Source organism: Schistocerca piceifrons, chromosome 9 (assembly GCF_021461385.2).
Source record: "Schistocerca piceifrons isolate TAMUIC-IGC-003096 chromosome 9, iqSchPice1.1, whole genome shotgun sequence".
Taxonomy (NCBI): Eukaryota; Metazoa; Arthropoda; class Insecta; order Orthoptera; family Acrididae; genus Schistocerca; species Schistocerca piceifrons.
Genome location: NC_060146.1, coordinates 190,041,880 through 190,069,031, shown reverse-complemented (window position 1 = coordinate 190,069,031; position 27,152 = coordinate 190,041,880). Strand labels below are relative to the sequence as shown.

At 40.8% G+C, this 27,152-nt stretch overlaps 1 protein-coding gene across 1 annotated transcript in view; it reads left to right on the top strand.

The window, feature by feature from the left end:
- LOC124716890 (alpha-actinin, sarcomeric) overlaps positions 1 to 27,152 on the top strand; it is a 498,216-nt gene that overhangs the window by 444,413 nt on the left and 26,651 nt on the right. The window contains exons 7-12 of the mRNA XM_047243442.1: positions 4,197 to 4,427; positions 5,863 to 5,939; positions 8,692 to 8,913; positions 9,183 to 9,354; positions 15,207 to 15,443; positions 20,905 to 20,989. Coding sequence (XP_047099398.1) covers positions 4,197 to 4,427; positions 5,863 to 5,939; positions 8,692 to 8,913; positions 9,183 to 9,354; positions 15,207 to 15,443; positions 20,905 to 20,989 — 1,024 coding nt within the window. The remainder of the gene's footprint in view (positions 1 to 4,196; positions 4,428 to 5,862; positions 5,940 to 8,691; positions 8,914 to 9,182; positions 9,355 to 15,206; positions 15,444 to 20,904; positions 20,990 to 27,152) is intronic.

Sequence of the window (27,152 nt, the reverse complement as noted above, 5' to 3'; positions counted from 1 at the left end):
ACGATGTTGGGGCGTGAGCGGAAGACGGCCTAACGGTGTACGGGACCGTAGCCCAGCTTCACGGAGACGGTTGCGAATGGTCCTCGCCGATTCCCCAGGAGCAACAGTGTCCCTAATTTGCTGGGAAGTGGCGGTGCGGTCCCCTACGGCACTGCGTAGGATCCTACGGTCTTGGCGTGCATCCGTGCGTCGCTGCGGTCCGGTCCCAGGTCGACGGGCACGTGCACCTTCCGCCGACCACTGGCGACAACATCGATGTACTGTGGAGACCTCACGCCCCACGTGTTGAGCAATTCGGCGGTACGTCCACCCGGCCTCCCGCATGCCCACTATACGCCCTCGCTCAAAGTCCGTCAACTGCACATACGGTTCACGTCCACGCTGTCGCGGCATGCTACCAGTGTTAAAGACTGCGATGGAGCTCCGTATGCCACGGCTAACTGGCTGACACTGACGGCGGCGGTGCACAAATGCTGCGCAGCTAGCGCCATTCGACGGCCAACACCGCGGTTCCTGGTGTGTCCGCTGTGCCGTGCGTGTGATCATTGCTTGTACAGCCCTCTCGCAGTGTCCGGAGCAAGTATGGTGGGTCTGACACACCGGTGTCAATGTGTTCTTTTTTCCATTTCCAGGAGTGTATAATACCATACGACATAAGCAAATGAAAATAAGCAAAGTAGACTAATTTTTGTGTTGAACCATTGAACGTGGGCTTTCCACGACAGTTTAATATCTATCTAAACACCTAGAAATTTGAACTGTTCGATTTCACTAATTATATGCCCATTCTGGAAAAGTAAAACAATAGGTTTTGTTGAATTGTGTGTTAGAAACTGTAAAAACTAAAACTTACTGTGATTTAGTGTTAGTTTATTTTCTACAAGCCATGAATTTATGTCATGAACTGCACTAATTGAAACCGTACCAATGTTGCACATAACATCCTTTACCACCATGCTAGTTTCATCAGCGAACAGAAATATTTTAGAGTTACCAGTAATAAATACTAGAGGGCATATCATTTATATACACTCCTGGAAATTGAAATAAGAACACCGTGAATTCATTGTCCCAGGAAGGGGAAACTTTATTGACACATTCCTGGGGTCAGATACATCACATGATAACACTGACAGAACCACAGGCACATAGACACAGGCAACAGAGCATGCACAATGTCGGCACTAGTACAGTGTATATCCACCTTTCGCAGCAATGCAGGCTGCTATTCTCCCATGGAGACGATCGTAGAGATGCTGGATGTAGTCCTGTGGAACGGCTTGCCATGCCATTTCCACCTGGCGCCTCAGTTGGACCAGCGTTCGTGCTGGACGTGCAGACCGCGTGAGACGACGCTTCATCCAGTCCCAAACATGCTCAATGGGGGACAGATCCGGAGATCTTGCTGGCCAGGGTAGTTGACTTACACCTTCTAGAGCACGTTGGGTGGCACGGGATACATGCGGACGTGCATTGTCCTGTTGGAACAGCAAGTTCCCTTGCCGGTCTAGGAATGGTAGAACGATGGGTTCGATGACGGTTTGGATGTACCGTGCACTATTCAGTGTCCCCTCGACGATCACCAGTGGTGTACGGCCAGTGTAGGAGATCGCTCCCCACACCATGATGCCGGGTGTTGGCCCTGTGTGCCTTGGTCGTATGCAGTCCTGATTGTGGCGCTCACCTGCACGGCGCCAAACACGCATACGACCATCATTGGCACCAAGGCAGAAGCGACTCTCATCGCTGAAGACGACACGTCTCCATTCGTCCCTCCATTCACGCCTGTCGCGACGCCACTGGAAGCGGGCTGCACGATATTGGGGCGTGAGCGGAAGACGGCCTAACGGTGTGCGGGACCGTAGCCCAGCTTCATGGAGACGGTTGCGAATGGTCCTCGCCGATACCCCAGGAACAACAGTGTCCCTAATTTGCTGGGAAGTGGCGGTGCGGTCCCCTACGGCACTGCGTAGGATCCTACGGTCTTGGCGTGCATCCGTGCGTCGCTGCGGTCCGGTCCCAGGTCGACGGGCACGTGCACCTTCCGCCGACCACTGGCGACAACATCGATGTACTGTGGAGACCTCACGCCCCACGTGTTGAGCAATTCGGCGGTACGTCCACCCGGCCTCCCGCATGCCCACTATACGCCCTCGCTCAAAGTCCGTCAACTGCACATACGGTTCACGTCCACGCTGTCGCGGCATGCTACCAGTGTTAAAGACTGCGATGGAGCTCCGTATGCCACGGCAAACTGGCTGACACTAACGGCGGCGGTGCACAAATGCTGCGCAGCTAGCGCCATTCGACGGCCAACACCGCGGTTCCTGGTGTGTCCGCTGTGCCGTGCGTGTGATCATTGCTTGTACAGCCCTCTCGCAGTGTCCGGAGCAAGTATGGTGGGTCTGACACACCGGTGTCAATGTGTTCTTTTTTCCATTTCCAGGAGTGTAAATAAGGAACATGAGTGGCCCCAACATTGATCCCTGGGGCACCCCCCATTTGGCCGTACCCCACTCAAATCCCACATCACAGCCATTCTCAACACTGTGAATCCCCGTATTCTGTAATGGTCCAACTTATGCAGCAATATTTTGTGATCGACACAATCAAACACCTTAGTTAAATCAAAAAATATGCCTAGCATTAAAAACCTTTTGTTTAACCCATCCAGTACCTCACAGAGAAAATATAGTATAGCATTTTCAGTTGTTATAACACTTCTAAAGCCGAACTGTACATTTGTTAGCAAATTGTATGATGTAAAATGATCAATTATCCTTACATACACAGCATTTTCAATAACTTTAGCAAAAACTGATGACATAGAAATAGGTCTAAAATTGTCTACATTATCCCTTTCTCCCTTTTTATAATGCGGCTTTGCTACTGAGTACTTTAATTGTTCAGGAAACTGACCATTCCTAAAAGAAAAATTACAGATATGGCTAAATACAAGGCTAACATAAAATTTGAAATTTTCCCGGCGAATCAACTGGACAAAAAGATTTCGGGTTTGCAGCCGGTCATCGTAAACTTCATTGCACGATATTTTGGCTGGACAACTGCCAGCCATCTTCAGTTGAGCCGATCAAGGACTGATGAAGACGTTCTCTGCTCCAGCTTATATAGTACCCTGATAGTACTACCGTGCATGCGTTGCAATTGCGGAGACAGAAGGGCCACACCGACCAGCGGCAGCGCCCTCGCTGGTGGAACTGCAGTAATCAGCTGCCGTCGGTATTCTTGCCGGCCGCAGCTGTCGAAGTCTTCTGGCGTCTTTGTCTCGAGCAAATTTCTGAGATGGCGGGATTCCATGTGTTATTCAATTGGTAACCACTGTCACGGTTCATTAGATTTCCCGCAATGCGTATTTCAACGGATTCTTTGATAATGGGGTCCCAAGAAGTTTTTGCAGTGGCCAAAATCGAAGTTTTGTCGTACTCCATTGAATGTCCGTTAGAAATACAATGTTCCACAACTGCAGACTTACTGGGTTGCAGGAGGCGAGTGCAACGTTGATGTTCTGTACAACGCTCTTCCACTCTACACGTTGTCTGTCCTATATAGGCCATACCACACTGACACGGTATTTTGTAGATTCCCGCCTTCCACAGTAACAAATCATCCTTCACCGATCCCAGCAAATCCGAAATCTTAGAAGGCGGACGAAAAACCACTTTCACATTAAAACGATTAAGAATCCTTGCTATCTTGAAGGAGATATTTCCGACATCCTACATTCTTGTACTTTTCGTTCCCATACGTCTAACTGCTCTCGTACTTCCTCCTCTTTATTCCCCCAAATCATCAGATTATCTGCAAACACCATAGCTTTCATCTTCCTTTTATTCTTAGCTATTTTGATGTCAGAATTTATTGCAAAACTGCAAGAGCTGTATTACATGTTAAATTAAGTGGAAAACCACAATCTTCTTTAAGGAAGAGATATGATGCTCACATCATCAGGGTTTCAGTTGTTATGCAGAGATCCCCACTCTGACGCCAACACTCAGAAAAGTGTATTTGTGGGGATTATAATACAGTATTAATTGTAATTTGTAAAAGTGTGGTGGAACATTTACAGAAGAATAGGTTAGTGTCTTCTTAAAAGCAATATTACACCAGCAAATATTGCCAATTTATTTTATTTATGATCTCACAGTGAAGTTAATTCCACACGTTGTCTTACCCAGTTGCTGGAATGGATTCGCCGAACGATGCCGTGGCTGAACAGCCGGCAGACGGACAACTCTCTGGCTGGTGTACAGAAGAAGTTGGAGGAGTACCGCACATACCGCCGGAAGCACAAGCCACCCCGCGTCGAGCAGAAGGCCAAGCTGGAGACCAACTTTAACACCCTGCAGACCAAGCTGCGGCTGTCCAACCGGCCCGCCTACATGCCCACTGAGGGCAAGATGGTCTCTGTAAGTGTTTGAAATAATGACTGTGTTATTAATTTTCTTATTTATTTTTATTTGTTTATAGCTTTATTTATCCGGGATTTCTCTTACATCCAACCAGAAATGCTACACATTTTAGTTGGTAACAGGAAGTTGTGCTGGAGTGTATATAATTTAAGGGGTTGTTACCTTCACTTCTTCAAGTATTCATTGCCAGGTTGTTATAAGTTATACTCGCCATATAGCTGAGAGCATTTATGTGCCCGCTTCTGGGAATTGGGGAGGTGTGCCGGCTGCAGTTCAAATCTCCGTCACAGATTAAAAGTGGGGTCCAGTGTGTCAGCCAACCAGTCGACCTATCTGGCTGGTTCTCATGTTCCACCTCAGATATACGGCAAGCAAACACTTCGGAACACAGTGTCACATACATGGATTTGTCCTCAAGGGAGACTGGCAGGAGCTTTGAAATCCATTTGGGAGTGGTGATCCTACTGTAATGATAGCCTGTGTACAGCTATGGTTATTGGTTGTCTCTTTTCAAAAGAGGGGGAATACCGTAGCAGCATTCCATATCTGACATTGGCCGAATAAAGGGTACTGGGAAGGGAGGAATGAATGAATGTTAGAAGCTACATCTAACATAGATACAAACATTCGGAAATTACTGTGACATAAACAGTGAAAACAGTAGTATCTGCAGCAGATAATAATGAATAAACACCTCTAAGACTGATAAACAAACAAACTGCATTTTTGTTCTGACAGTATTTGTTTATTTCAAACAGATTTTTTGGCATGTTAACTAGTGTCAGAAAACAACTGACTAGTGTGTATGTTGGTAGTATCTTTATTTCTAATATTTAGTTCACTATGCACTATTGTCTCTTGTGGATGATAGTCAGTTCTTTGAAGCCCGAAAACTGGTACAAAGTAAACCAATATTAGTAGAACAAAAATGCAGTTTGTCATATTTAAGGTTGAAAAACAAAAATTTTTCTGCCATGAAGTGATGGAAGAATTCATAAATGTGAAAAAACACACAGTTCTTATTTTTTCTTGAAAAGCAGAAGAGTAAAGGCAAATTATAGGCAAATAGATTTAAACTCGGTGTTATCAGCAGTGGACATGAGAGGAAAAGTGGTAGGAAGAGTGAAAGAGAACACAAATAATAAAGTTGGGGGAAGAGGAAGTGATGTGACTGACTGAGAAAGAGGCACAACTGATTGAGAGGGGGTTGGGAATGTATTTGCTTAATAGATATATATATTTCTTTTCCATAGCGTGACTGACTGTGGAATTTTGATGTAACACAACATGTATTTCTATGGGACAGCAATATGCAGACAACTTAACCATGTCGTAATCTTTGTAAAAAATAGTGTAGCTCTTTCTTATTAAGGAATTGATCTAGTCATTAGTTAACAGAAGAATGTGTTGTCAGTGAGAATTTTGTTAACAGGATATTGCCAACGCATGGAAAGGTCTGGAGACAGCCGAGAAAGCATTTGAGGAATGGTTGCTGTCTGAGATGATGAGGTAAATAATAATAATAATAAATAGTAGTAGTAGTAGTAGTAGTAGTAGTAGTAGTAGTAGTAATGATGATATCAGTGTCCCATACCTGTTACTGACCCTATATTGGTCGGAGCAAAATAATGTATTTGCACTGAATCATAGCAATCTTGCCAATTTACACACATTGCCATGTAAAAAAGAAAAAAAAAAAAAAACTGGGAAGCAACATCATGCAATCACCAGTGAGGGCAATGCACATATTTGTTGTACATGTATTGTACAAAAATATGTCCAAGAACTCCGTATGGTATTTCATAATCTTGAAATGCCTCAAAACTTTTTAAAGTACATCCTACTGGCTACATGTGGTGCTTGTAGAATGACATATACATTCATGACTTGCCTGCCATCTCATCATTGGTACTGAAGGGTACAGTGCACATAGTACAGTTGGCAGTAACCAAAGACACCTTGTAATAGTGGCACCACATCAGACAGCTGCAGTGCAAGAGCAGGAAAATTTTCATTAGGTCAGTGGTTATATTCGGTGGTCACTCAGTGTATAAGAAAATGTAACATTCTTGCTGCTCAGTTTAGGGAGTGAGGAGCAATTTTTCCAGTGTTTCCTCCCTGACCTTTCAATGGAAAGAAAGATGGAAAATTTGAGATGAGAGTTGAAAGGTGACCTGATAGCTCAATTTTCCCACTCCTACTGTTGCCAATATTAATTCTTGAAAACAGGCTTCTGAATGATATTGTCATTTTATGACTTCTTATTCTCGGCCCTTCACTACACTGCCACCACCTCTACCCCTGTTCTAATCATCATTTCTAAAGAAAATAAGTAAAGGCTTATATTCAGAAGAGACTTTCACAATTGTATTTGTTGACCCTATCAGCATTTTATTTGCCTATAAATGAGCAGAATAGGGATGACACTTATTTCTTGCTAATAAAACTGAAAAATCTAACATTGGTAGGCATCCAAAAGTCTTTCCTAATTACGAGCTTTGTTCGTTTTTCCCATAGACACAATGTGATGTCACCATGTTGTATAAGTGACCACACTTAATGGATGACAGGAAGATGTATCAGTCAGTCTCTGACAGAAAAACAGATCAATCAGTCTCCACCTGATCGTGTAACATATCCAATCGATTCAAGAAACTCTTACAGTGACAATCAGTGATTTTGATTTCAGAGTTTCATTATCTTCTTCTAAAATTTTGTCAATATTTTCTTTAACATAACACATTCAAAAATATCTGAAAATTCTATGAAACATCCAGATTTGGGCTGTCACTGGTGCAGACTTTTCACTTTACAAAGAAGCTTTGAATTCCAAATGCACCCATTGTGTCGGTCATTATACTGACACGAGATCATCTCATTAGTGAAAGAAATCCCTTCAAGAGATAGTGACTGTTCTCAATATGTTGTTACATTTTGACTGAAATGTTATTTTAGTAGATGTGAATGTTTTGCTTTAATTGTGAAATGTTAGTGGTACCATTATATTTTTAATTAATATGCTGTTTCCCATTCCTAAATCTACAAAGTAACATGACATCAAACATAAGTGAAAGATTTTCTTTCATATTTAATTAGTAAATACTTCGTTGATCCACGGGTAGTTGCTCTGAAAGCCAAATACTTCCTAAAATTATAAATGTGCTTTATTGTATACACTGATTTAAAAAGCAAGTCCATGATAGATAGAGCAGTAATCTCAAAGAGGATGACTAAGACTAGGACCCAGAGGCCACAGCTGTGTGTGTATTTGTAATTGTTAAACTATCAACTGACAATATTGAACTAAAAGAAAAATCAGTTGCCATTAAATTATTTATAGTGGAATATTTTTAAAAAGTATCTCACATAATAAATTATTTAGTATTTCAATTCATAGCCAAGAATATTGGAATCTTTTACAAATTTCTTCTGATACAAATATGATGAAAAAATAAATAAAATAAATTAGTGAGTATTTACATTTCTTTTCTATAAACTTCCCTTTATATTGGGCTATAACATTTCTCCATATTTGTAATATATTCATGTAACAAATTTTATCTTAACAATTCACTGTTTCCTAATGGTAAAGTAATGGAAGTGTATCACACTAAACCGTGAAGTATTCAGTACCACTGTATTATGTTTGATCATAAATTACTTGTAAAATTACATTTTGCTTGTCAGTTAAAATGCACAGCCTGTCATTTACATTGGTATATATGAGCCTTCTGTCAGCCAGAACTGTAGAACATAATATACCTTTGTTCCCGTAAAAGTAATGTTTGAGATTACGAAAATGTAGGTATCATGTACTTCAGTTTGTCAGATATTGCACTATTTCCTGCCTAGTAAGTTACATCTCACAGACCATTGGGAATCCAAGCCTGAATGGTTAGCACTTAGTAGCATGAAACTATAAAACACAATGTATAAAATATTTTGCAGTTTGTCGGTCATAGGAGACTATACTACTAAATTCTATTGCTCCTAACTACTTAAAGCCTTCCCGCTGAGGTGTGGGTAATTTGCCAGTTCTCTGTACATCAATAAGATGTCCTGTATTCTTGAGCTCGCCATGCTATAAAAGTACATTCATGGTAATTCAATTTAAAAAAGTTAAAAAAAGTTAAAAAATGTGATCTACATGGTTAAATCTTCAAAGTTTTGAAACTGGAGGACTGCAGTGAGTGTCAGCAGGTGTACAAAAGTGAAATTTTTGGAAGGTCTCAGCTACAGGGTGACGTTTCTCTCCTTGCAGGCTAGAGCGACTGGAGCACCTGGCACAGAAGTTCAAGCACAAAGCCGACATCCACGAGGACTGGACCCGTGGCAAGGAGGAGATGCTGCAGAGCCAGGACTTCCGGCAGTGCAAGCTGAACGAGCTGAAGGCCCTCAAGAAGAAGCACGAGGCGTTCGAGAGTGACCTCGCCGCACACCAGGACCGCGTGGAGCAGATCGCAGCCATCGCTCAGGAGCTCAAGTGAGTACAGCTTTTGGGCTGAGGGCTTCTGAGAGTAGTGTGCGGGGTTTAATGGCCAGTTGAAGTGTGCACTACCACTGCCGAGTACACTTCTATGTGAGAAGTTGGTAACAATAGTGCTAATAATTTATGTGGTATTGAAGCATTAAGTATCTTCGAGTATAGCATCAGGGCTTGGAATCGTCTGAAAATTACATACTTGTAAGGAAAAATTGGGTGCGATTTAGGGACTATTTTGCTACGTTTGAGCTCGCACTCGTTTGTTGCAGCACCCTGGAGTACCATGACAGCGCCTCGGTGAACGCCCGCTGCCAGAGGATCTGTGACCAGTGGGACCGCCTGGGCAGCCTGACCCAGCGCCGCCGACAGGCCCTCGACGAGGCAGAGCGCATCCTGGAGAAGATAGACATCCTGCACCTGGAGTTCGCAAAGAGGGCTGCTGTGAGTAGGCTGTGCTTTCTGTTGAATGTTATCAATATATACTGAGTGAGTGAGTGTGGTAAAGTGCCAACTGCGGATCTAGAGATCAGCTGTTCGATCTCCAGACTGTCGTAGGAATATTTATTTATTTATTTATTTTTTCAACTTGCATCTTGCACCTCTGGTAACATGATATACTACTGGCTATTAAAATTGCTACACCACGAAGATGACGTGTTACAGACACGAAATTTAACCAACAGGAAGAAGATATGCAAATGATTACCTTTTCAGAGCATTCACACAAGGTTGGTGCCGGTGGTGACACGTACAACGTCCTGACATGAGGAAAGTTTCCAACCAATTTCTCATACACAAACAGCAGTTGACCGGCGTTGCCTGGTGAAACGTTGTTGTGATGCCTCATGTAAGGAGGATAAATGCATACCATCACGTTTTCAACTTCGATAAAGGTCGGATTGTAGCCTATTGCGATTGCGGTTTATTGTATTGGAACATTGCTGCTCGTGTTGGTCGAGATTCAATGACTGTTAGCAGAAAATGGAATCGGTGAGTTCAGGAGGGTAATACAGAATGCCGTGCTGGATCCCAACGACCTCGTATCACTACCAGTCGAGATGACGGGCATCTTATCCACATGGCTGTAACGTATCGTGCAGCCACGATTCGAACCCTGAGTCAACAGATGGGGACATTTGCAAGACAACAACCATCTGCACAAACAGTTCGACGACGTTTGCAGCAGCATGGACTATCAGCTCGGAGACCATGGCTGCGGTTACCCTTGACGCTGCATCACAGACAGGAGCGCCTGCGATGGTGTACTCAACGACGAACCTGGGTGCATGAATGGCAAAATGTCATTTTTTCGGATGAACCCACGTTCTGTTTACAGCATCATGACGGTTGCATCTGTGTTTGGCGCCATCGCGGTGAATGCACATTTGAAGCATGTATTCGTCATCGCCGTACTAGCGTATCACCCGGCGTGATGGAATGGGGTGCCATTGGTTACACGTCTCGGTCACCTCTTCTTTGCATTGATGGCACTTTGAACTGTGGACTCTACATTTCAGATGTGTTGCGACCCGTGGCTCTACCCTTCATTCGATCCTTGCGAAACCCTACATTTCAGCAGGATAATGCACAACCGCATGTTGCAGGTCCTGTACGGGCCTTTCTGGATACAGAAAATGTTTGACTGCTCTGGCCAGCACATTCTCCAGATCTCTCACCAATTGAAAACGTCTGGTCATTGGTGGCCGAGCAACTGGCTCGTCACAATACGCCAGTCACTATTCGTAATGAACTGTGGTATCGTGTTGAAGCTGCATGGGCAGCATTACCTGTACACGCCATCCAAGCTCTGTTTGACCCAATGCCCAGGTGTATCAAGGCCTTTATTATGGACAGAGTTGGTATTTCTGGGTACTATGGATCTCAGGATCTATGCACCCAAATTGCGTGTAAATGTAGTCACATGTCAGTTCTAGTATGATATATTAGTCCAATGAATACCGGTTTATCATCTGCATTTCTTCTTGGTGTAACAAATTTAATGGCCAGTAGTGTAGATTTTGATTGGAATCATGGTTCAGAGTCCATATGAAACTTTAGGCCCAGTTATAACTGACTGTGTAAGTTGGTTCATAGATTAGGGGAAAGCAAAGATGCCTATAATCCAATCAAAATTAATTGGCAGTTGATGTATTTCACTTGCCATTACAGTATTGCCACATTGGCTGCTGGCTACAATTCAGTTATAGGCAACATAACAGGCACGGTGGGTCTCTACACAAATGCTGTTAACGTGTAACGTGGATCAATGTTGGAAGCGGATGCTGCGAGCTGTGACAGAAATGTGAAATGTTCTGTTGTCAGCTGATTTTAAGTGACTAATGAGTAAACTGCAGCAGATGATTTTGTAGCTCTAAATTTAAACTCTTGTCCTAACCTAACCACAACCTTGTGAGGAAACAGTGGTCAAGAATCTGCAGCAGAACTGAAATCACTGTCACTACATTCATAGTGATTAAAGCTAACCTCTACAAGGAAACTGTAGACAGAAAAATTTCTCTTCCAGCAGTAAAAGCAAACTGTAACTTCTCATTGTCATTGATTATGTCAAATTATCCTCCCGCCTTGGGATATGAGGTTTTCCCAGTGTACGAAAATCTTGAGAATTTCTCGGGTATTCAGCCAGGTGGCATTGTCCAACAGGAACAGCCTCTGTCTTGGCACTTCTGTGCAGTCTGCGGGTGGGGAAAGCACGGAGTTGGGTGGTGGAGGAAGCGTAGTGCTCCGCGACAGATCGTGGACCGCAGACCTTCCATGGCCGCGACTGCGTGCAGAACTCTGCCAATGTGGTCACAATGAGTCTCTTTCTTCAGGTGTCCTGACAGGGGTGGATTTCCGTGTAGACTATCATGTTTTAATCGTACTCAAGGCTGGATCCCACCAAGCCTTGCACAACTGGAAACTGCTGTCTTGATATTAGCTCATCGTGCAGCCGTATCTCCACTGCCTCTTTGAGGATACAGTCCCAGAAGGTGTTGGACTGCTGGAACACCTGTGTGCCGTTGTGGTTCATGTCGCATCCATGTGAGATGCAGTGCTCTGCATGGCTGACTTGGTCAGCTGTGTGTTGTCTGTGTGGCATTTATGTTTACTGCATCTCTTCTGTACTGTCTGGGTGGTCTGGCCTACATACATTTAGCTGCACTGGCAAAGGATGTGGCAAACTCCCAGTTTCCGGCGTCCTAAGTCGTCCTTGATTGATCCTAATAACGTCTTCGTTTTGGATGAAGGGTGAAACACGGCATCCATCAGAGATCAATCAGACTCCAGGAACACTTGAAGATGGCAAGAAGTCAGCTTGCTGAAATATCACACCTGTTGGACGATGCCACGCTGCTGAATACCCGAGAAATTTTCAAAATTCTCACACTAGCTACACGAGCGGCTTCATTACCAACCGATGAGCAGTCTTGGTTGCCACTTGGTCACAGATTGTAGGTCACACAGGCAGATTCCAAATCAAAAAAGAATGATACGAAGAAGAAGAGCAAATAAAAAAAGTCAGTACAATGATGAAAATGATGATGCAAACTATTAGAAATAAAAAATTACATTGAAACCAATTAGCTGAATATAAGTAATAATCAAAATCTTTTGAAATAAAAAAAAAATTCATTGCAGATGAAACAGTTTGAATCTGTAATCTCATACACATTATGTTATATACTTAACACTGGTCTGTGCCACTACACTTGGTTAGGGTGTTGTATTTATTACTCTGCTGACCCAATCATAATGATGAATTGCACCCTTAAAAAAATTCAGCTTCACACAATGTCATGCAAAGCTTATTTAATCTAAGCCAATCTCTGAGAGTACAATAAATGTATATGTGCTGCTCTGTTGCGTCTTTTGCGGAAGGTTCCAGTGATGTTTGGTTAGTGCCATGTGTGAAACGTATGTATTTTGTTAGTCTTTTTTTTGTATTGTTTGTGTTTGTTTAGAAACACAAAATAAAGGGGCCAGACACAAGATTTAGGGTCCATACTCATTGAGAAACTAAGCCGAAGTGAACTACCACAATTGTTGTTGCAGTTTATCAACAGCAGACAGTTTAGGTATGACGTTGTGTGCTCGGATTGGAGGAAACCAGTTCCAAACCATGAAGTGTCAGCTATCAAGTAATTTTAATTGGACTGTAGTAAAGCACTGTTGTGTTCAAACCAACCTTCTGGTTGATGACAGATTTATCCTTTTTGTACCCTCAAAAGCTCCAAAACCAAAAGTTATTGTAAAGTGCACATATTTCACTGCAACAGCAAAATAAGTGTGGCATGACATGTATCTTTGGGCACGTATTCTATTAAATCAAACACACACAATATTATATGTCTTCAAAATTATGGCCTTGGTCATCAGGTTGTTAAATTGGAGACTTTTTCCCGTTGATGTAGTTTATTTTTGATGAGCAAGCCAAGCACTAAATCATACACTCATGAACCCATAGAAAATGTCTAGGACTAATTTGAGTAGTGGGCAAGACACAGCAATCAACGTTCCCATAATCTGATAGATGTATGGGATCTAAATGTCATTGAGTGCCTTCAATTGGATGTATCATACCAGAAAATACTTGGGAACTTTCTTCTTCATGAAATTAAGGCCTTTGTGAATGCTACAGGCATTACATAACTAGTGACCTGGAAGAATGATCATCTGGGCTGCAGAATATACTTCGCAACACAGGCACAACTACCAATGAAAGCAAGCAAATGGAGGAACATCCATAACTTAGCATTATAGTAGAAATTGAAAATACCACTTCAGTTATAAGATTTTTTTATTTTTCATTGCTGGTATAAGCATTGAAAAATAAACAAACCTTACAACTTAAGCACTATTTTCAATCTTTACTGCTGACAGAAGATACTAAATACAGGCAAAAGTATGCAAACTATATCTCAACACTAGACCTGATAGAAGTAAGAAGTTAGAAAAATGGGAAGGAAAAAAGGAAGGATGGAAATAAGGATGCTTGTATTGCAGTTTTTATCTGGATGGTTGGTGCTGATGCATTCCTCCAATGAATTTGGTGTTCTTGTCCTTACTAATGGACGCTGTACCTGCAATCGCATACTGTGTTGAAAAACAAATGAAACATCTGAGGCGGATGACATAGCTGTTAGTTCTGAGTTGCCATTGTCTGAAATTAGGAAGAAGGCAAGTGACTATGCTTCTAAGCATTACATGCTGAACTGAGAAAACCAGAAGAGATTCCTGAGGAAGAACCTTTGTGACCAAACATAGGAGAGTAGTGAAGCAGCAAGATGAAAATTCTAACAGGCACTCCATAGTAGCAGTACACAAGTGCTAACTTCAATTCAGACAACTGTCACTAGGCAAACAGCACAATTTGAATGGTAATATATTTATCAGTAATTTTTGAGTAATTTATGTGACTGAAATGTCACAAACTATTCTAAAGGTGGGTCAACCACAGCTAAAAAAAATTGATTGATGGCACTAGAACTTTCATACCACAATATTAAAGCAAAGTTTTGTTTGCAAATGAGAATCAAAATGATTGAATAAATGAATGAATGTCCATATGACCACATTACCTGTTTGTTGTAGTCCTTTCAAAGGCCTATGGCTGGTTTCGCATCTTAAAGGTTCATCCTCAGGTGCATTTAAGTAACCACTTCATGCCTGATGAGAATTAAGATGTTGCCAAGGTGCAGCTTTAAATGAAAGTGAGTGATCTATCAGTGGTCATCATCAAACTGGAAGGTTGTTAGACACAAATGGTGGGCATTCAGAATAAAATCCATAAGATAAAAAAAATGTGGGTGTGGAAGTTTCAATACTGTTCAACTAACCACATGTGTTGCTGTGCGAATTCACAATTATTGCAATTTCCACATCCACATTTTCTCAACTTATGGCACGAAGTGATCACTTAAATGTACCTGAGGATGCACCTTTATGCTGTGAAACTGGTTGTGGAACTTGGAAGGAACTACAGTAAATGGCTGTAGTGGTCCCAATGACTTTCATCAATTTTAATTCTGATTTGCTAATAGTACACTGTGTAATACTATGGTAAGGAAGTTCCAGTTCCACTTATCCTGACTGATGTGCGTTGTTACTTTATGAACTCATATATTTTTAAGCTAATAAAAATATTTTATTTCTTTATTTTTATTTTTTATTTTTTTTTTAAGAGAGAGAGAGAGAGAGAGAGAGAGAGAGAGAGAGAGAGAGAACCACAGATTTTGAAAAGTATTGCAAAATTTTTTTACCAGTGTCTGACTCACGAATTTCTTACTTTACAGCCATTCAACAACTGGCTGGACGGCACCCGGGAGGACCTGGTGGACATGTTCATCGTGCACACGATGGAGGAGATACAGGGCCTGATTGACGCTCACGGCCAGTTCAAGGCGACACTGGGCGAGGCGGACAAGGAGTATACAGCGATTGTCGGGCTGGTGCGAGAGGTTGAGGCGACGGTGCAGAAGTACCAGGTGCCGGGCGGTTTGGAGAACCCGTACACCACCCTCACTGCCAACGTGAGTACCTACTTTGCACAGTGGAACTTCTGGCATGGCACAGTATCACCATTGTCTGTGTTGTGAGAAAAAAGCTCTGTTTGACATCACATTTACCTTGTGTCTCTGGTCAAGGAGCTAATGCACACATTGAAGACAAGCAACTTAATATTATCTATCATAAACGATTGGTCGAACAAATACAGCAACCAAACAGTTTTTATTAATTGTGTTTGTGCAGAGATGTGTTTTCGACTTTCATTTGTCTTCAGTTAGCATAAAATGTTTATATCTTTCCTATACAGCTAAATGCAATTCATAAAAATGTTGCAATATTATGAAAAAGATAGTTGCTACTCGCTATATAGTGGAGATACTAAATAATAGACTTCAAAGACTGTTACAAAATGAGCTTTCAGCTGGCAAAGCCTTTGTTGACACACACTCGCACAAATGCTTCTCACACATGTGATAAGTCTCTTTCAACTGAAGTCAGTCTGGCTTCAGCTGCCAGATACACACACACACACACACTCTCTGCAGAGTGCCTTTAATGGAAAAAAAGAGAGAGAGATTTTAAAATACTGAAGTAAACGAAGCAAATGGGAACAAATTCCTAAAATGTGTCATGCTGTGGATGAGAAACTGTAATGATGATGTCTAACAAACATAGATCAGCATTTCATCCATCTTCAACAACTGTAGTTGTATTTATTGAAATAATCAGCATTACGTTTTGCAAAACTAATTTTATTTCCTTCACTGGTTTCAGACACCTGGTAACCCCCTTCTTCAGAGAGTTATATATGTCACATTTTTTGTAAGTGTCAAAAATAGAGGAATGCAGCATATAGCTTTGGTTATGAGGTTTGGCATGATGTCTGCACTTGTTGTAAGGCTTCTTTTTACCATTTTTGTACAGGCATTGTGAACCGTATGTCCACAGCAATATGCTGCATGAATCTTACTTCTGGCACGTGCAAATAATATGATAGTTATAACATGCTGAAGAAGGACACTTGGTGCCTGAAATCGGTTAGAGAAATAATATTTCTTTTGTGCAACTGGTTGCCGATTATTCCAGTAAATACATATATTAGGTAGTAATTTTATTTTTTATTTTTTTGAAAAGTGAAGCCTTTTGTCTTTACTGTTTACATCTGTAAAACTGCAAAATCGAATGAAATTGATGCAATGTGGGGTTCAGTTTTAGCAGCTTTTCTACACAGGAAAACATATCTGCTGTTGAATTCATGTTGGGTGTCGAGGGTATTACCTAAAGAATCTTTTCGGTTGTGTCAGCCTTCCACTTCCTCTTTTGGTTTTGAGAATAGTAGTAGTGTGGAGGAGGTAAATGTGGTGAGTGATGGTATTGGTGATGAGTATTGTTACCCTTTCTTGGACAGCAACTGATAACTCGTTGCTGCCAAGTGAACTGGACTTTCCTCTTGGAAGAGTACGTTAAAAAAAAATTGGCAGAGCTTGTCACGTGAAAGAAAGAAAACTTCTTAAAAATATTTATATATTAAAATATGGTACTACCATTCAAAACATTTTCATTTTTTGGAAGGTCATTTATTTGTAGTGGGTTATTTACATACTCTTTTGGTATTCTGATCCATTATTTTGGGATTAACGTAATACAAAAGTCTGATCACCTCAAAAATATTAAAAGTAATAGAGTTGCAGACACACACAATAAAAAGTTTGTTACACACTTTTGTTTTCGGCCAAAGCCACCTTTGTAAAAGAAAAAGAACACTTATATTCACAGAAGAAAGAACACCTCTCTCACACAACTGCTGTCTCTGGCCACTCTGATTAGACTTAAACGCATCAAACGGGAGCAACAGTCCATAGTGGGATGGGGAAGGGGGAGGGATAGCAGGGTAAGGTGAGGGAAGAGGAATCAGTGCAGACTTGTGGAGCATGAAGAGATGGCATGTGGCATGACAAGGCTGCCAGCATCTATCTCGGGAGGTGCAACACACATTTAAGCTTAGGATGTTTCATTGTAGTATATACTTTGCTGTGGGGTGAGGATGTCATTCTGATTGTGTAACTTGTTTTCTTTAGCACTGACATCGTCCTACACAAAATAAATTTGTTCTGGTGATGTGTGCATCTTATATGAAAGGAATAATCAGACTTTTGTTTGGAAGATCGTATAAAAATAATTATGAAGAAGTGATTGTATCAAATGCAGTAGTGTGATTTTTATTTGCATTTTTTGCTTGCAAGGAAGATATGGGCACCCAGTTCCAGGTACGGGAAAGTATCTCTAGCGGAATGCTGCTGACATTAGCGCTGCACGTGAATGCAGTTTCCACAGCCGCTTTCCACTTGCAGCTTGCTCATTGCTGTGTTTGAGATCATACTCTCAAGCATCATAAGTGTTGTACAGACAGTGGATCCACCTCACTTTCAGAATATTGCAGCACAATAAACATCCTGGAAAGTGTTCCCTTTTTCACTCCTGTGACTTATGTACAGTTAGTATATGTGCTTAGAATAGTAAGTGAAGGGAAAGGCTCAATAATTGCCACTGCAGAGATGGTAGATTGTTGCACTTGTTGGTGTGTATCTTGATGTAAAATTGTGATAACTATGGTGGAAATGCATGACGATACAAATTCCTGCGAGCAGTGTTTCTTTCCCCCAGAAAAAAGATTTTTCTCCAATTGTCACAGATTCTGTTTTAAATGTTTCCATTAGATAACTGTGGGGCTCTCTGTGTAGAACAAAATTGTTGTAATATATTGTATATAAGAATTCAGCACTTTTTGTCTGTTAAAACATTTATTTTTATGTAATTTTTGGATAAATTTGAAATTGTGAACATAACACCTTACCAGCAACACACATTCTGTTTCCAATATCTTTTGGTTACCTTCTCGCAACGTACAAAGGATAATAAAATGAAAACAAGACAGATGGAAGAAAAGTAATTAAACTGTTTATTATTTCAAAAGTAGTGGCCATAATTGTTAATACATTCATCCCATTGAGACAAAATGGTAAGTACCTTCATGGAAAAATGTTTGCATTTGACTATGGAACCGTGATTGTACCCAGGCATGCACCTCTCTTCATCCAAAGCAAATAGACAGCCGTGAGTGTCTTTCTTGAGGGCTCCAAAAATATGGAAATAGGATGGGGAGAGACCAGGACTGAATAGAGAATGTATAAGGGCTTTCCAGCAAAACCTCTCCAGTATAATCGAAACAATCTTGGCGACATGTGGGTCCTCTCACAGTGTTGCTCCTCCAGAGAGTTCCTCTCCTCCCCCCCCCCCTCCCCCCCCATGCAATTTCCATAGTTCGGAACCCCTGAAGAGAGAAAATATTTGTGGCCATTGATTTACTTTGGAAGATGATTTGCATGCCTGGGTACAATTATGTTTCCATAGGCACCTGCAAATATTTTCTCATGAAGGCGTTGATAGTCTTTTCATGGTGAGATAAATATTAGCAGTTATGGTGATTACTTTTGAAATTAAAAACATTTACTTATTTTTTTTCATCTGTCTTTTTTCATTTGACTGCCACTTATGCACACTCCCTTTTTATTTTATTTTATCAAAAAATCAATGATCAATGCCAAATTTAAGAGAAAGTAATTGTGTATGTGAGAACAGATCACTACTCACCAGATAGACAAGCAGCATAGAGAAGTACGTAAAAATCCAGCCTAACTGGGGCAAGTAATGACCTCAGCTGCTTCTTCTATTTGGCGTGTAATATCAGTCTTCATATAAACATTGGAGATGTACATAAAACATTCAAATGCCAGCAGGTGCATGTGTTTCTGCTGTTGTTGTACATAAGGCAGTAAAATCCAATGGCTATTGCATGCTTAAGATCGTGTTGATAGGAATGGATGTGATGTTACAGCTCACATTTTGAACACACACACACACACACACACACACACACACACACACACACACACACACACACACACACACGGAGGAACTACCTTGGACAGAACATAATAATTTACACACTAATTAGACATAAATAATAATTTGTATTTCCTGACAAAGCAAACTGAAGACCCAGTCACGGTGGCATGACCACCCTTCTCACACTCTAGGAACGTGGAGGGAAGGTAGTAACATCATACATTCCAGTATCCTTAAAAGCGGAATGCTGTCACATGCCTCATTTTTATATGGCAGTGCTGTGCATAACACAATAATTTAACACTCTATTTGCACCTTTACTTGATGGTACTTGTCACACACACTGTGACTGTGACAACATTTATTCAGTGTGTGATGTGTATGAATTCATGTTGCATCTGAAAAAAAACCCATGGTCTGCTTTCATTCTGATGCATCATTTTTCTAACACAGTATGCCTTTTCTGAAACTGTCCATCTTAATAGCACATGATTAATCATTTATTTTGGCACCTTTTAAAACCACATCCCATAGACAGAAACAAAAATTTCCCATTATTTTTTGTAACCTCGAAGTCCAGTTCTGTGCGTGACAAAAGCTATGAAGTTCGCAAAATTTGTTTCCTTGTATTATTCGTAATCTCACAAAAATTGCAGGCTAATAAGATATTCATCTGTACTCTCAATGCAATATTTATTGTGTGCACATTGCTCCTTTTTTGACTTAGGTGCTGCAATTTGACTCATTGCCATGTCCCTTCTGCTATAATTCGCACACCATCAACTTACTCAACCTTAACATTTTGCTTGCATGTTCAATCACCTTTTTTGTCAACACTGTCACTGCTTTCCCATTCTCATAACCAATAAATTTAATGACATTAACACCAAACTGTCACAGTTGTTGTGAAGGCTCTGTCTTGTGGTCACTTTCAGTGCTTGCACTGTCAGTTAATAACGCACACTATTCCGGAATGGAACGTGGTTGTGGCTAGTCACATGGCTAAGTTACTTCTCAACTATGTAGGAAAAGACAGAGTGCTACTTACCGTAAAGAAATCACATCAAGTGGTAGACAGGCACAATTAAGACACTGGCATAAGGCATTCAGCAACAGCCTTCGTCAGCAAAAAGAGAGAAAGAGACACACATTCAGCATCTCTTTTACTGATGAAGGCTGTGGCCGAAAGCTTTATGTAAGTGTCTTTTACTTGTGCCTGTCTGCAGCTTGATGTGTCTTCTTTACGATAAGTAGTGATCTGTCTTTTTCTACATTGTTGGTATTCCTACGTGTTCTCACTACAGCTGAGTCTGCCGTTTGCTTTGTCAAGTAATATGGATTCAGTTATTTTTAGTTTGGTAGGTGAAACTATAGTTCATCTTGCAGTCTAATGACAAATGATAGGTAACTGTGGATCTGAAACATTTTTATGAAGTGATAATTAACTTATCACTGTAATTAGCATTCAGAACACAGTTGCACAGTTCCAAAATTACACACATCCAAATGAAACCTACAAATTTTTGCAACATCTGCGTAGTCTAGCTGTATTCCAGCTATATGTCTGCCGTGTTTCAGGATCTGACCAAGAAGTGGACAGAAGTGCGCCAACTTGTGCCCCAGCGAGACCAGACTCTGCAGAACGAGCTCCGTAAACAACAGAGTATCCTTTTCTGGAGATGTTTAGCCTAGTCATATGTTCTTAGATCATAATAATGTACCTCTTTTTTTACAACTGTGATAGGTCGCACAAAAAAGAAGAATAACTGCTGTGGCATATTAGTGCAATAGTGTTTTTCGACCGTAAAATGTATCTGTATGCTGCGGCAATTCATGTCATATTCAGTCACATCAGTGATGGTGTATGAACAGGTGAGTCTTCAACAAAAATGGCAGAGCTTCTGCAGAACCTTGAGGAAAGAGGCGTGCAGAATCATTTTGATCAGTAAAAATGGACACACTTCTCTAAACTGATGTAGATCCTACTTTTGAAGGGGGCCCTCACTATATGAAAGCATTTGGTAACCAAACAAAATTTACACCACCTGTCTCAATTTGCTTGTGTCAGACTGTATGTAAGAAATGTCTGTTTCAAACTGCTCATCCATTGCCATTAAGATGACTGATTTAAGTTAAACTTATTGCAGTGTAAAGACTGTTCAAGGTTGAAAAACAGTTAAATATGTCACAATAAATATGCTGTCTCCTTCCCCTTCCCACCATCAGAGTGCTATCATAGGAAGTTTTCAAAAGTTTACTATGTTTGTGATGGTTCTTTTAGTCTGAGAAATTGAGTTTATTTGAAAGTACTGGAACCTTAAGTTTTTGAGAATATCGTACATATCAAAAATTTGTTAGACGAGCCAGGAATGTGAGGGCCTGACGTAAAAACCACTGAAAATATTATTATTCCAGCTCAAAAATCGTGTCTGTAGCCCTATAATACGAATCTGACTGGGTCAAGAGTTAAGATCTGCTGCTCCGAGTGTGACTCAGTTCCGAAGACTACTCGTTTTTAAAACTAAGAGTAAACAGTTCTCTTAGGTTTGTGCAGCAATAACTAATACAAAAATACCTGCACACTTCATAATTAAGTGAAAGTGCCACTGAGATGCTTAGCTGACTCTAGCCCTATTGGCATGAATTATTAACAAGTGAGAAAAAAATTTTGAAATGGGGGTTTATATAGTAAAGAACAATGCCTATCATCACAAAATACAAATACATCTACTCTATAGTTCAATACCTTAACAGAGACTGTTAAGCCAGGTTAAGTAAAAATGTCTGTTACATTTCAGTTTTGACAGCGCGTGGTCACAACAGTCAAGATTAGATATTTTGTGTATGATAAATTTATTAATAATGCATAACAATGTTTCATTGTGACAGCATATTAATTCTGTAAATATTAGCTGTTCCAGTTTACTGTATGGTGTTTACCTAGTATGACAGCCTCATGACAAATGATCAGGGTAGTATGTATTGTATTCAAATGTTTATGTTACCAGGGGCAGATGTGGATTCTGACCACAATATATTGGTTATGAACTGCAGATTGAAACTGAAGAAACTGCAAAAAGGCAGGAATTTAAGGAGATGGGACCTGGATAAACTGAAAGAACCAGAGGTTGTACAGAGTTTCAGGGAAAGCATAAGGGAACAATTGACAGGAATGGAGGAAAGAAATACAGTAGAAGAAGAATGGGTAGCTCTGAGGGATGAAGTAGTGAAGGCAGCAGAGGATCAAGTAGGTAAAAAGACGAGGGCTAATAGAAATCCTTGGGTAACAGAAGAAATATTGAATTTAATTGATGAAAGGAGAAAATATAAAAATGCAGTAAATGAAGCAGGCAAAAAGGAATACAAACGTCTCAAAAATGAGATCGACAGGAAGTGCAAAATGGCTAAGCAGGGATGGCTAGAGGACAAATGTAAGGATGTAGAGGCTTGTCTCACTAGGGGTAAGATAGATACTGCCTACAGGAAAATTAAAGAGACCTTTGCAGAGAAGAGAACCACTTGTATGAATATCAAGAGCTCAGATGGCAACCCAGTTCTAAGCAAAGAAGGGATGGCAGAAAGGTGGAAGGAGTATATAGAGGGTTTATACAAGGGCGATGTACTTGAGGACAATATTATGGAAATGGAAGAGGATGTAGATGAAGATGAAATGGGAGATATGATACTGCGTGAAGAGTTTGACAGAGCACTGAAAGACCTGAGTCGAAACAAGGCCCCGGTAGTAGACAACATTCCATTAGAACTACTGATGGCCTTGGGAGAGCCAGTCATGACAAAACTCTACCATCTGGTGAGCAAGATGTATGAGACAGGCGAAATACCCTCAGACTTCAAGAAGAATATAATAATTCCAATCCCAAAGAAAGCAGGTGTTGACAGATGTGAAAATTACCGAACTATCAGTTTAATAAGTCACAGCTGCAAAATACTAACGCGAATTCTGTACAGACGAATGGAAAAACTGGTAGAAGCGGACCACGGGGAAGATCAGTTTGGATTCCGTAGAAATGTTGGAACACGTGAGGCAATACTATTCTTACGACTTATCTTAGAAGGAAGATTAAGAAAAGGCAAACCTACGTTTCTAGCATTTGTAGACTTAGAGAAAGCTTTTGACAACGTTAACTGGAATACTCTCTTTCAAATTCTGAAGTCGGCAGGGGTAAAATACAGGGAGCGAAAGGCTATTTACAATTTGTACAGAAACCAGATGGCAGTTATAAGTGTCGAGGGGCATGAAAGGGAAGCAGTGGTTGGGAAGGGAGTGAGATAGGGTTGTAGCCTCTCCTCGATGTTATTCAATCTGTATATTGAGCAAGCAGTAAAGGAAACGAAAGAAAAATTCGGAGGAGGTACTAAAATCCATGGAGAAGACGTAAAAACTTTGAGGTTCGCCGATGACATTGTAATTCTGTCAGAGACATCAAAGGACTTGGAAGAGCAGTTGAACGGAATGGACAGTGTCTCAAAAGGAGGATATGAGATGAACATCAACAAAAGCAAAACGAGGATAATGGAATGTAGTCAAATTAAATCGGGTGATGCTGAGGGGATTAGATTAGGAAACGAGACACTTAAAGTAGTAAAGGAGTTTTGCTATTTATGGAGTAAAATAACTGATGATGGTCAAAGTAGAGAGGATATAAAATGTAGACTGGCAATGGCAAGGACATTTGTTAACATCGAGTATAGATTTAAGTGTCAGGAAGTCGTTTCTGAAAGTATTTGTATGGAGTGTAGCCATGTATGGAAGTGAAGCATGGACGATAACCAGTTTGGACAAGAAGAGAATAGAAGCTTTCGAAATGTGGTGCTACAGAATAATGCTGAAGGTAAGGTGGGTAGATCACGTAACTAATGAGGAGGTATTGAATAGGATTGGGGAGAAGAGAAGTTTGTGGCACAACTTGACTAGAAGAAGGGATCGGTTGGTAGGACATGTTTTGAGGCATCAAGGGATCACAAATTTAGCATTGGAGGGCAGCGTGGAGGGTAAAAATCGTAGAGGGAGACCAAGAGATGAATACACTAAGCAGATTCAGAAGGATGTAGGTTGCAGTAGGTACTGGGAGATGAAGAAGCTTGCACAGGATAGAGTAGCATGGAGAGCTGCATTAAACCAGTCTCAGGACTGAAGACCACAACAACAACATGTTTTACTTTCTGACATGTTCCACACCCACAAAATCATCTCATTTTTTGGGACTATGGAACGAAAACTGAATCTAATGTAATCCAGAGTTTTATTAAAATTTGCTTCTTTTTTTTTACAAAAAAAAAAAAAAAAAAAAAAAAAAAAAGTCCACTGGTGTGGACACTGTGGATGCAAGAACTACCAAGTCTTTGTCTGTTAATTACTTCTTTTTGTATGGAAACACTCAAAGCAGTTTGGACATAGAGATTCCTTACCTTTAGTGCAAATGTACTTAGTTTTTCTTCTGCACAATTGATCATAACATCTGCATTTTTTATCTCCAAGAGTTTCAGCCAACGATTCCCTTGATGAAATCTCTCCTCATCTGCTGCTTCACAAACTGGTCTCTCTTGCTGGTATCTTGGAGTAGAAACAGGTCTTCCTTCCCTTCCTGGTGACCATTCGCATTCTCCTGGGTTTATGAGGGATTGTGCCACCAGCAACTTGAAATCAAGGAGACAGATGTTATTTCTTGCCTGCCCTTATAGCAACCAAGGCTTCACAATAGCCACATCAATAAAATGAAAGAAGACATAGATACCACTACCTGTGTCGTCAATGATGTGGGTATAAAGCTACACACTGGTCCGTGATGTCTACACATCCCATATGACAATTGTAGCATGTGACACTGAATGGTTGAGGTACACTGATCGTCTTGTTCTCCTTCTTGTTCCAGCACTGAACTTGTGATATGGGCTGTGCACCAGCATAGGTCAAACCATTTTGTAATGGTTGTGCCCTCTTTACACGCGACATATGCACATTCCCCTCGTACGTCCTTCCTCATATCTCTGTCTGAAGCAAGCACTGACTGAACACCTTGCAGCCAGTTTACTTGGCATGTCCCAGTGCCCAAAATGCAATTTTTATTTTTTAAGGTCCTGGAGTAGTGGCACACTTGTAAATAACTTGAAAAAAAGAAAAAAAAAAACTTTGTGGTTCTTTTACTTGATATCGTCACAAAGTCATAGAACCACATCAGCACAAGCTCCAAACTCACTAACTGGCTGCCTCCCACCAGATCCATTGTGGTATATTTGAAAACAGTGGACATAACCAGAAGAACCAGCTCTCTCACAGATTTCCAGTCCCCATTACTTTGGTTTGTTAGCAACATACTGTTAGATATTGTTGTGACCCTTTAAAGGTATGATCTGCTCATCAATACACTGATGCTCCTCAGCTTCTGCGGCATGAAGAAAGTTTTTTTGCAGACACTCCAGAAATGGACAGATTATGTACAGACGATCTGTGTTGCTTAGATCCACTGCACTATTATCCACAAAAGGAAGAAAATGCTGTATGTTATCATACCGATTGACCGGTAAAGAGTTGGCTACAAAATCCTTAATCCTTCATCTCATGACCTACACGGTCGGGTTCGAGGGTACTTGATGTCGTTGTCATATGTTCACACCTAGAAATATATTCAGTTCAGGATCTGTCGGTCAGAGATTCAATTTGCCATTCCGAAGAGCATTCAGATTAGTTTGAAACACAATGTGTTCCAACATTTCGTCAGAAATTATTTCTGTGAATTAATCAATGGGACTCTCGCCAGTTACATTTATGTTTTTATGTCTGTAAGTTGTGGTAGCAGTACAGAATTACTGTCGATTTGCTGCCGCTTGTAGTTTGGCAGCTATGTTCTTTTACTGGTTGGGAACTTGTAGCATCACACGGAATTTCACTCTTGCTATTCTCAGAATCAAACCATTGTCATTGGAGCTGGAACTTGTTTCCATGATTACGTTTCTTGATGGCTGTGGTTCCCTGAATTCATCATCAGTTTTGCTTACCAGTGTGCACTCTGAATCAGATGGCAACTCTTTGATTACTTCCTGAAATTCAAAATTGTGGGACTAATTATAGGATTTTGTGTGCCGTAAATTATAAGGTGTATGCTGAACTAACAAACTATACTAAAAACTGTAAAATAAGAAACAAACTAAATGTTTCAGTGTGCTCTTGTAAGACAGCTCATGACTAATGCCATTATTGCATGATGTCCACTGCAGTGGACAGATACTTTCTGCTTCTAGTAACCGTAAAAATATGTTTTGACAATCATTCATTTTTAAAAAGTGGTGCAGTATCCATCTAGGTTTATTAAGAATTTCTTACTCTGCACCTCGAAGTCCCACAGAAGTGTTTCGCTGAAACAGTACCCGCTGGTGCACGGCCACACTTGGAAGACTTGGAAGACTTGGAAGACGCCATCTTGATCACATGTGATGTTTGTACGCAGACACACTCTAATAGTTCTGTTACTGCCCTACAGATAGCAGCACCAGGTGGAGAGTGTCCACTAGAGTGGACTGCTTGCATTGGAGACTTAAAAACATGATCACATTGAAGGTAAAAGTGACCAATAACAGCTGTCCACTACAGTGGACACCATGCACCACAGGGCTAGTGACAGATGCTGCATCACATTGTATTTTACTGTTAAAATTCTGAGAGTGTACTTTCCTGGAAGAGTCAACCAGCCCTGCAGCCAAGCGACTAGCGCGAGGTTTGGTGTTCTCGTAAAGATAAGTTATTTTAGATTATAAAACACATAGATTAGTACTGATTACGTGGTAAATAAGTGTATTAGTGTGCCGTT